Raw genomic sequence first — 12,208 nt, 5'->3', positions numbered from 1 at the left:
TGAAATATTTAATATTTTCATATATATTGATATAGCACTTTGTCCATTTTTTAAAATTTATTTATTTAACTTGGTACTATATTTTTAAAAGCATTCATGCCCCTAATTATTGTCTCTTGTTTATAGTTGTTTCCTTGTATTAGTTTAAATATCTCTCTTTAAATATTGATGAATTTTACCTTAAAATTGTTGCATTGATATTAGTGTTGCTCCACCAACTCTTGTTTGGTTGGTACTTTAGTTCAGAGTTCAGCTTCATAATAATATGAAGCCAAATACATGAGGAAAAACATATTAGTGATTTAATTAGGTAGAAGTTTATCTATCTCTCACCTGAAAAAACATCCAAATTTAAGTCATTTGGACACCAAGATGCACAAGATAATATTAGGGTTCTGTTGCTAGCCTAGAAGGAAAGGCTGAATATCAGAAAGCATCTAACCGTCCTTTGATCGTTTGTATTCTTACATCTTTGTTTATGTATTTTCAACGATTTTTCACTTATTTCTTTTAGGTGTGACTCTTGTGTACAGGATAAAATATATAAGATTTATAAACTTAGAAATATGTAAGATTTTATTATATAAATATGTCACAAAATATTATATATACATACATATACATTTACTAATCTAAAATTTGAATGTTTCTGCCTTTTAATGACTAACAATTCATTTAGTGATTTCTGATAACTTTGGACTCGTTTCTAATGTCCTCCTTGTGGTTTTCAGTCATGCTTTCTCTTTTCTTCTCTAATTCTCTTCGTCTGCTTTGTCTTAGGTTGATGGAACTAATGTTATTCCTTTTTCCCAGCTATCTATTTAGGAGTTTACTTACTTTTACTATTTTTGTTGTTAAGTAAAACACACTTGTTAATATATGTAATATGTTTCTTTTTCTAATCATGCCTGAGTTAAACCACTACTTCCTTTCAATACAGGCTAAAGCCTTGGCATGTAATAACACCACTTTATACTTGTCATTTCTTCTAATATGTGTTATGCAGATTTTTTTTTGTTTTATTAATTGGATTTACTGAGTTATAATTTATATAGAATAAAATTTAGCAATTTTGAGTGTGTAGTTCATGCTATGTAGAATTTTAATACTAGCTTGCTTTAAACTACAGAATATCAATTTCATCACAACTATACACAGCCAACGCTTACTTATTTTCTCAGCCTATTTCAACAGTTCGTCTGCTCATCATTGCTCCTTCCGTCCCAATCCTTCTTTTTAATTTATTTTTTATCTTTGTATTAGACTGCTTGGGCTGCAATAATCAAGTACCACAGACTGGGTGGCTTCAACAACAGAAATCTGTTCTCTCACAGTTCTGGAGGCTGGAAGTGAAAAATCAAGGGGCCATCAGTGTTGATTTCTGGTGGAGACTCTCTTTCTGAATTGCAGATGGCGGACTTCTTGCTGTGTCTTCACATTGCTTTTCCTCTGAGACTCCTGATGTCTCTTCCTCTTCTTATAAGGACACTGATTCTACTGGATTAGGACCGCACCTTTATGACCTCATTTAACCTTAATTACCTCCTTAAAGGCCCTATCTCCAACTGCAGTGACATTGGGGGTTAGGGCTTCAACATATGGATTTTGTGGGGGGGGGCACAATTCAGTCCATAAAAGTCTTACTGAAGTAGATCCATTAGTAGCATTTGTTGTAGAAGGTGTGTATAGTAAAGATCCTCAGTTTTTTAATTTGGAAATAATACTATTTAATTCAATCCCGAGAACAAACTTTCAGCTAACAATTCAGGATTATAGTTATATTCTTTAGCACTTTGAAAATATGAATCAATTGTCTTCTGGCATATCATTATTATTATTTGCTTAGGAAGATTGCCCTGAGCTAACATCTGTTGCCAATCTCCCTCTATTTTGTTTGTGAGTCACCACCTCAGCATGGCAGCTGATGAGTGGTGTAGGTCCACACCCAGGAACCGAACCTGGGCCACCAAAGCGGAATGCACTAAACTTAACCATGGGGCTGGTCCCTGGCATATTATTTTTTGATAATATTTCTCATGTTTTTCAAATTGATATTTTCCCTCTTTGGAGGTTACCTCTCATTACTTTGTATTTACCATCTGTATTTTAATTTTCCTTTGATGTTTGTAATTTTATTACAGTACATGTAAGTGTGAATATGTATATATTTCATTGAAGCTATGCATAGACTAGAAGGCATACTATTGTTTTGTGTACCACTATTAACATTTATCATTATTTTAATTGGTCAGAAAGAGGAAATACACAATCATCTTAAATAAAAAAACACACATTTGATACTTCTGATGCAAGTTTTATTAGAATATCACACACAGAAAGACAGAAAGAGAAAAATTCTCTCTGAAGATGATTTTTAAAAGTATTTACCCCAAAGCTAAAGTCAGTGTTATGCTTAGTGGTGAAACACTAGCAAGGTCTCCATTTGCAAAGATACCAGTTATCACCACAGTTATTTAACATTTTGAAGGTTCAAGTCATTTCATTATACAAGCCCACACTAAAGAAAAAAAGAATTGTAAATAATTCAAAGGAAGAAGTAAAATAATCATTATATGCACATGAAATCATTTTCTATCTGCAAAAGACAAGAGAATGAGCTTTAAAAAGAGCACATACAACAGTTTAGTAAGGCAACTGGCTCCTAACTCAACAAACAAAAACAATTACATTTTTGTAGACACATTAACCAAGTATCAAATATCATAGAAAAAATAAGAACATTTAACATAAGCACCAAAATTACATATTTTTGACATGCTTTTTCCACCAGATTCTGGATGTGTTTGTGAGCAGTCTCCTCCTGTTGATGCTTCATCTGAGTTTGGGAGAAATCCCCACTCTCCTGGGGATTGTAACTCTAGCTCTGTGCTTGCGTCTTCGTGCACTACTGGCTAAGTCATTTAACATCTCAGAACCTCAGTTTCTTTACATGAAAAATGGTATTATGCACATGTGAAGTAATAACAAATTATGAAGTATACAGATTACCTAGTACATATTATAACTTCCATTTTTTTAGTGGCTACCTGTTACACAAGCCCATTTTTTATCTTATTTTATAGCCTATGTTTCTTATTAAAATGTTGCCAACAGACATATAGAAAAGATGTTCAACAGGCATATATTTGTTCGATGAGTAAATGAATGAATGAATGAATGAACTACATTAGGAAAACAAGAAAATCTATTTCAAACATAAAGCCTATACTTGAAGAGATTTTTTTTGTGAATGTAAGACATATTAAAGAACTGTTTATTTCTAAGAATATACGCGATTCTATTGTATTCAAGATTTAATAATATTGAACGTAGGACAACATATGACCATGATTCGCTCTCTTTTACCTCACCTTTAAACTTAATTTATTCTAAAATTTTCACCTTTTTTATTAGTTTTCATTTCTACCGTACAACCAATATTAATAACATATACTGATATGCAAAGTTCATGCTAATTATATGTTGGTTACTCATGAGTTACTCTAAATTTCTGTTCTTATGACCTAGTTGTTTTCCACCCACCAGTAAAATAGAGGTTCATGATGAAATAAAATAAAGCAAAAACACTAATCTCTCAAAAGTTATATACAATTAAAAGACTATAATCAGCCAAGATTTGGTAGTCTATACATTAAAATTAAAAAGTATTGTGTTGCATATTTTAAAACTACATTGGCAAAGAAAATTTATTTCCAAATGTGAAGTATATATTCCTAATAATGATAAATATAATTCAAGAATTCTTGTATGTGAAACTAATAGTATAGAAAGTGTAATTGAAATAAAGCAACTTCATGATTCTGAGGAATTTCTAAAAATTATTTGTAAATTGGGTCTTATATTTGAGACAATATATTTAGTATATGTGATTTCCAATAGTCTATATTTTGTTCTTCATTTTTAATTTGAAATTTTAGGCACATACTCTAGATTAGGAATTTATTTTTATGTGTATAAAAGTATAAAGTTCTATTTTTAGTAACAGTCACATATTTACACACATATATCTTATATATTATAGGTTTCTCATTTTAAAATCTCAAGAAGATTAATGATTGACATAAAATCCATATTATTTGTTACTGTAAATAGTTCTTATATTTAAGTGGTCCATATTCATTTCCTTGTGTATATGTATATTACTTGTACATAGACTATAAATACTTGTATATATTCTGCTAAGTTGTAATATTTGGATAGTGTTTATTGCAAACATACTTTTACAAAATTCACAATGTTATGCACAATTGAAGAATATTGGGGAAGTATAAATTTATATTAAACAAGAATTTCTTATCAACTGATTTTCCTCTAACACGTGCAAGATGAATCCCTAAATGATCTATGGGCCTGAAGGTTCTCCATCTTTGACCTCAGCCACCACAGCACTGAAAGAAAGGCCTGTCTCAGCTTATTGTTTCCCAGAATCAGGACATACGAGTGACCTGCAGGATAAACGATTCCAATAACCTGGCAAAACATAATGATCAGCTTCCTCTCCAGAAATGTGGAGTTCCATATTGACGCAAAAAGAGACAGAAAGAAAATGGCAAATAGTAGCAGGAAAGCAATCACACTTTTCATGGCTTTTATGTGGGCCTCGGTGCTAGCATTTCTGGAGCCTTTGGCATTGTGCTGCATCTTCTTGAGATGTTTCCACAAGGAGAAGATTAACAGAAGAAAAGTCACGAGGGACACAGCAAAGGGTATGAAAGTAAACAGAGTGTTAGTGAATAAAGTAAGAGTGGAAAGTTGTGCAAAGTTACTCATCCTAGAACTGCAAGTCATGTTTATTTTATGTTCACTGATCCAGACATTAATATGCATGTTAATCAGTGCAATATTAAACATCAAGAGGACGGAGGTCACCGGTAGTATCACTGAAATCACCTTTTTAACTCTCCACTTTAGGTAAAGAAAAATAGAGTTAGAAAAATTGGCTATCTTGAGAAAATAAAAGATGCTGAGGATTGTAGCAAGCCAGTTGTTGAAATGATTGGTCACTGTCCAGCCAATACTGCTTATTCTTAATGTTTTTCCAGGCAGGAGTAAAATTCTAAAAAACACAGATATATACCAATTTATGGATACTAACCAGAGCAGACCAATTCTGGAGATTGCCAAAGCAGTGAGGATTTGATCAGCTGAAGAGATCTCTTTTCTCTTGACCCAGTCAATGCAGTTCACGAGTGCTATGAATCCATTTCCTAAATTTCCAATTGCGAATTCGGCACTTAGAATGATTGTAAGTGTGCTCTGTAAGACACTGACCATTGTCTGTAAGAGAATGCCCCAGCGTGTAATATCACTGCTGAAAATTTCTTAATGCATTCATCTAAAATGCTATGTATAGCTGGTTCTTGAAAATTCAATAATATTCTCTATTTTAAAAAATTGTGCACAAATGTGAAACCAGCATACATCAAGATTTGCCAATGGATGAGCTCATGGCTTTCTTCATGAAAATCATCGTATTGCCCCAGACAGCTCAGCTGAACTTCATCCAGATACTGTGTGCCTTACTAGAGGCTGAAGTCTTATGTAGTTGATGTTGAAGGAAAAGCTAAATTCTCATTTGCTAACATGCAAATGAAGACAGATTCATTTCCATTGTCTTCTCTTTTTACCTTATTTAAATATTTGAGTCAGGCAACTTGAGTTCTGGGCTAGTAACATTACAAAATTCTCACACATATAGCAGACAACAAGAATTTTTTAAACGCTTCAAATTTAGGCCTGTATAGGGATCTATCCATAGGTTATCCAAAAGTCTTCCTACAAAATACTGAGAATCATGCTAATTTATCATTTTACTTTTTACACATGCATGCACACACATATATTTGAATCAAAATCTCCTTCTCTTTCTACTCCAATAATTCAGGCTTTTCACTGCTTCATTGACATTTATTATGTATGTACCTCATGCTTAATACTACGATAGTTGCTAAGGCGTTATTTAAAAAATACTCCCAAGTTTATATTACAAGTATTAAATGTAATGTTCAATAAACTTTGAGAATATTTTTTCTGTGTATGTGAAAAGAGATGGAAATCTCTCTTTAGTCCCTTCAAGCAATCACTGAGTTTGCATGAGATCATCCATAAAACAAGCATCCTCCTCATTCTGTGCCTCTCTCCTGGCCAATAGGGCACATTTCTCCATTGGCACCAAATACCTTCAGATTTTATCCACATCTCCTCACCCTCCTCAGCGGTATCTTCTCCATGACCCTCACTATAGGCACCAACGTAGATAAAGGATGCTCAAGACGGGGAAATAAGCAGCATGACACAATCATTCTTCTTCAATAGCTAAAAAAGTAAACAAGGGACCAATGAAATCAACTCAGCAATAGCTACCAAAGAAAATAAAAAACACGTGTCAAAAACTTCAAAGGTGGCAGACAAGATAAAGATGTGAAGGGTCGACCCAACCCCTGAGTCCTCTGAAACAACACTGAGCAAAGAAAGTGAATCTAAAAAATCTTGGAAATTCTCACAAATGCCCTACAAGTAGCGGAAACACATATTGAGAAGGCAAAATGTGCCAGCATGGACAAATTTTAAGGAAAAAATATAAACAACAAAAGTACAAACATACCATCAGTGCAGAGAGAGGAAAGTCTCCTTGTCTGTTTGCAGGTAATAAATACAAGGTTGGGAAGGAAGACAAAGTACAAACAACCTTGGCAGGGGGTGTGTGGAGTGGGTACTGGTGCTGAATCTTCACGGGTTCTTAGAAAAGAGAGTAGAACTCAGGTCCCAGCAAGGACTACTCACCCCAGAGAAGCTCTCCTTGAAGCCCCCACCACTGCACCTTTCACTAGGGATTGAAAAATACTTCAGGCTTTCATTCAAACAAATCTTTTAAGGAAAGACAATCTTTCCCAAACAAGGTAACAATGGCAACAAGGATAATTTCCCACATATTACATCCAGAAAACAGAATAACAAGTCAATTCCTGAGACAGGAGCAGTGTCTTTATCCGTTTCAGCATCAAAGTTATGTTAAGTATGCGAAGAAGAGGTTAGTGTATTTCACCTTAACTTTTTTATTCATGAAAAGTTTTATATGCTGACAGTACCAAATGCAACTAATCAAAAAATGGATTGCTCAACTATAATTCTGTCTATATAGCTTTCCACTTAGATCATTATATCTATAATGATAACCCTGCCTATCAATCTATCAATACCTATATTGCTATTTTAAATAAAATCATATTAGATGCTGGGTCACCATCACTCTGATTTAGCAGAAATTCAAGCAAAAATATTATTGAAACTCCCTTCTTTTCCTTATATTTTTGGTAGTATTACTTTTAAATGCAACTTTGACATTTGAAAAAAAAAGTATGTTTTCCATGGTGAGATACATAAATATATATATATATATAAATGAGTAATCAGCCTTTATTAATCTCTATTTCACTATCAGTACAGAGACTGGAGGAGATAGCCAACAAAGTAAGCATAACTGGTCAAAAATCCAAGAATTGAGCCCTTGAGCTGTCTGATATTTATACTTTACGGAAAAGAGGAAGAACCAGCAAAGTAGACTGAGTAGAGGTGCCCAGTGAGCACAGATAGAAACCAGGAGAGAACAGTGTCCTGGAAAGCAAACAAGCTTTGCCCAGTGCTGCTAAACTGCAAGATGAAGGCTGAGCATTGGCAACATAGACTCACCGTGGTTTTCCAAAGGTCAGATTCAATGATGTGGCGAGAGCAACAGCCTTATTGGGACAGGTTCATGAGATAGTAGGTGAAGAGACTTTGTAATTTGTTAAATACTACCAACCAAAAGGAAAAGAGGGTTGAAGAGTAGATTCCTCAGGTCAGTCTTTGAGGTGGAAAATCAAAGCCTTCACTCAGTTCTTAGGACTGAGGCAACTCAGAGAACCAGAATTCAGTGATTGAAGTGCAGTCTATGTCCCCTTGATAGAGGATCCCACAAATCCACCACAAGAATATTCAAGATATATTCATGTGGTGCTTCCCCAAAGACTGGCGGCCATTTGCCAGATAACAGTTCCCAGAGGAAAGGGCACGTATCCACATAATCTGGAAATTTTAGGTATGGGGCCTGAAGTAACACTAATACCTGGATGCCAAATACTGGAGTCCATTAGGAGTTTTTGAAGGTCAGATGCTAACGAGAGTTTTGGCTCATGTCCATCCCAAAGTGGACTTAATGGATTTGAAGTTATTTACCTCCTCCTGAATGTATAAGTGAAATGGACAGATTTGGCAGGTGGAAAACTTTCATATTACTTCCTGACCTGTGGAGTAAGGGATATTATTATAAGGAGGACTAAGGGAAAGCTTCTGAGCCTGTCCCCTCTTGGCAAAATAATGAATAAAAAAATCATAACCATATTCTTCAAAGAATGGAATTGATTACTGCCACCACAAAAAACTTGAAAGTTATAGGGAGTGATGGTTCTTTTCATATCCCTGTTGAATTAACCAACCTATATGGCCTCTGCCAAAACCAGATGGATTATACGATGAACGCAGATTACCATAAACATTAGTTGCAGATGCCCTCCATGATGGGGTATCTTTACTGAGCAAAACACAGACTCTAGCATTTTGTATGTGGCTATTGATTTGGTAAATATTTTTTAATTTATACCCATGATGGGCAGAAAATCAAAACAATTTGCCTTAGTGTGGTAAGAACAATAGCACGCCTTCACTGTTTTATTTCTGGGCTATGTCACGTCTCCTGCTCTCAGTTCTCTTGATATTTTGCAATATATCATGCTAATTCAGTATATTAATAATATTGTATTAACTGGTACCTGTGAGCAGCAAGTGGCAAGTTCCTTAAATACAATAAAATACTGTAAAATTAAATAAGAGTAAAATACCAGAAGAAAAGAGAGAAACCCCGAGAAGATTCAGGGACCTACAACATAGGTGATGTTTTTAGGGGTCCAATAGTCTGGTTCACATGTTGAGACATCTTTTTAATGTAAATGGCAAGTTGCCCTATCTTATATGTCCTATCACTAAAAAAGAGGCACAGTGTTTGTTGAGCCTCTTTGGATTTTGGAGCCAACATACACCACATTTGAGAATATTACTTTCACCCATTTATGGAGTTTCCCTAAAGGCTACTGGTTTCCAGTGAAGCCCAGAGCAAGAGAGGGCTCTATAGCAGGTGTAGGCTGTGGTCCACTCTGCTTTGCCCATTGTGCCAGATGAGTCAGCAGATTCAAAGCTGTTAGAGACATTTGTAGAGGGCAAGGAGACTGTGTATGTCACTGGCAAACCCTATGGGAGGGTGGGAGAGTAAATCCCTGGTGAATTGGTGCAAGTCCATCCCCTCATGGGCAAAGAACTACCTTGTGTTGGAAAACCAAAATGGTGAGAGCACAGCATTAAACCAAGCACAGGGCCCCTGTGCAACCGCACTGGTCATGCAGAAAGATTCATTGAATTATATACCACAATTTCTTTGCTATTCTTATAGTGAGTAGTTTTTAGATGGGGATGATTTGAGTCTTCTTATCTGAAGTTTAAAAGAAATTTTAAGAATGGTAGATATAGTAGATGCTTGACAAATCAAGGCCCAGAGGTGGTTTAGGAGAAAACTGAAATATTTCACATCAGATCTCAATTTCAAAAATGGTCTTCCTTAATTCAAAAGCTAGAGGAAATGACTGTTCTAAATATGTAAGGAATCTTATAACAGCATTAAAAAGAGGCCGTGATCATGTTTCTTTCATCTTTATCCCTATTGTAGAATTCAATTTTTTCCAAGATTTTCACCTACTTCTTTTAATCAAATATTCTTCCATATTGTTTATTGTCCAAATATATAAAATTTATTCTCAATGTGTTTGTCACTCTTGAATCATATGTTGTACACCTTTCTTAATAACAGTTCTGATTGCTCTCTATTAACCAAGATGTAAGAATTCATGATGGAATAGTATCTATCCCAAACATACATCCTCAATGTATAATTTAGAATTGAATATCTTTACCATGTAAAAGATTAGAGGTTCGAACAGTGAAATCTAAACACACTATGGTACAAATTACAATGAAAAATAGCAATGATTTCCTGAGAAAAATTGTCAGTTCTTAAAAATGCATAAACATAGACCATACATTTTTCAATTGGAAGATGGTATCATAGACTATGTATGTGAAACACAAATGACTTCATAATTCTGAAGAATTTCTTATAAGATTTTGTAAAATAAGATTGTTTACTTGAAAAAAATTGGTAAAGGTATGTTATTTCCAATCTTTCTTATATTTTTCATACACATGTATATACCTTTATGCAATAAGCTTAGTAAAACTTTTCTAGGTAAAACTTTGAAAATTATTCAATTACATACACTATGGAAAAACCAGTAGGAAGTATAAAATGTTACAATCTCCATCAGCTTGTTTTCTTCTAGAACGTACACAATGCCCCTCTTATTGATCTATGGAGCTGAGGGTTTCCATTCTTTCAGCCTGCACTTCACTTGCCGTAAAACTGACAGAAAGTCCTATTTTAGCGTTTTATTTGCCCAAATCAGAACAAATGAGAGGCTTGAAGGATACAGCATTCCAAGAGCCTCATAAAGCATGAGAAGCAGTTCATTCTACAGCCTGTTAGAACTCCAAAATGAGGTGATTAGAACCAGGAAGTAAATGGTAAATAGCAAGAGAAAGGAGACCACAGTTTGCATGGCTCTTATGGGGACCTTGGGGCTGGGATATTGGGATCCTTGAGCTGCATCTTCTTGAGATGTCTCCACAGGGAAAAGATTAACAGCAGAGAAGACATCAGGGATGTAGTAAAAGGTATGATGTTTACTAGGGTGAGTACAATCAAATGTGAAAGTTGTACAATGTCCCTCAATTTTATCTTCCAAGTGATGTTTCCTTCATATTCATTTTTCTGCATATTGTTGTCTATGCTTACCACTGCAACATGAAAAATCAAAAAGAACAAAGTCTCCAACAGTATCTTGAGAACTACACTTTTAACTCTTCACTTCAGGTAAAGAAATATGAGGCTGGAGATATTGGCTATCTTGAGTAAATAAAATATACTGAGGCTAGTAGCAAGCCAAATGCTAAAATAGTTGGCTGTTGTCCAGGCAATACAAATAATAGTTCTTACTTCTAAACTATATAAAATTGGATTAAACACAATAATATACCAATTTATTAATTTTACTCAGAGCAATCAAATTCTGGAGACAGCCAGAGCTGTGAGAATTTGATCAGCTGAGGACATCTTTTGTCTCTTGACCCAGTCAATGCAGTTCACCAGTGCTATGAAGCCATTGGCAAAATTTCCCAAAATAAATTCTGTCATTATTAGGATAGAAAAAATGCTTTGCAGTAAAATTCTCATGTCTAGAAAAAAAAGCCAAGTGTAATATCACTGATTGTGATTCCTTTAATATTCTGACCTCAACTTCTATGTGCAGCTGATTTCCGAATGTAGAATAAAGTTCTTATTTCTTTCAAATTCTGTTACCCATGTCAAGCAGGAAAGCAACAGGGTATGCTAATGGAAGAGCTCAATGCTGTGTTTATGAAAAATATTGTTACTTCCCAAACGGTTCAAATTAACTCTTATTCATATACGTTATGCCCTTGCCTTAGGCTGGATTATTTCATAACCGATGCTGAAGTGAAAGCTGGATTCTCGTTTGCTAGCATGCAAATAGAGACATATTCTCTTGCATTGCTTTGCAACTTTTCCTTGCTTAACCTCTCCTGAATTTGTCTTTGTCAGTTTGGTTGTCATTTAGTAAAATTTTAAAACTCACTGCATATAATATACAGTGAATATTTAAATTGTTCTATGGAGCTTGGTCATAACTAGGATCGTCATCACTATGGATTTATTTTTTTTTAATGTCAGGTTAACATAGAAAGAATCTCAACTTTTCCTATCAAAGCAGCAAGATTTTCTTGAGAATCCCAGTAAGGCCGATTGCTGATAAGTAACATTTATGTGTAATTTAACTTTTCACAAGATGATAAGCACACACGCGCACACATACACACACACGTCATGGATGGAAAGAATTATTGTCTTATAATTTACAAAATAGGAAATGAGTCTCAGGGAGGTCATCTAGGTTTAAATCCATCTTTTCTCATTCAGGCTTTTCAGCTCATTACTAAAGTTATCAAACATATCTCTTATGAATAAGCT

General features: G+C 34.6%; 1 protein-coding gene and 1 pseudogene across 1 annotated transcript; both read right to left on the bottom strand.

Annotated features, from left to right (window-relative positions):
• Positions 1 to 4,332: 4,332 nt before the first annotated feature.
• Positions 4,333 to 5,295, bottom strand: TAS2R14 (taste 2 receptor member 14). The gene has a single exon (XM_058557410.1). It carries the CDS (start codon positions 5,293 to 5,295, stop codon positions 4,333 to 4,335), a length of 963 nt encoding a protein of 320 aa, XP_058413393.1.
• Positions 5,296 to 10,538: 5,243 nt separating this feature from the next.
• Positions 10,539 to 11,395, bottom strand: LOC131416320 (taste receptor type 2 member 20-like; annotated as a pseudogene).
• Positions 11,396 to 12,208: the final 813 nt, after the last annotated feature.

Source organism: Diceros bicornis, chromosome 17 (assembly GCF_020826845.1).
Source record: "Diceros bicornis minor isolate mBicDic1 chromosome 17, mDicBic1.mat.cur, whole genome shotgun sequence".
NCBI lineage: Eukaryota > Metazoa > Chordata > Mammalia > Perissodactyla > Rhinocerotidae > Diceros > Diceros bicornis.
This window is presented reverse-complemented; position numbering and strand designations above follow the sequence as displayed.

Excerpts from the sequence above, each read along its gene's own strand:
- TAS2R14 (XM_058557410.1), bottom strand. The coding sequence starts at position 5,295 with ATGGTCAGTGTCTTACAGAGCACACTTACAATCATTCTAAGTGCCGAA.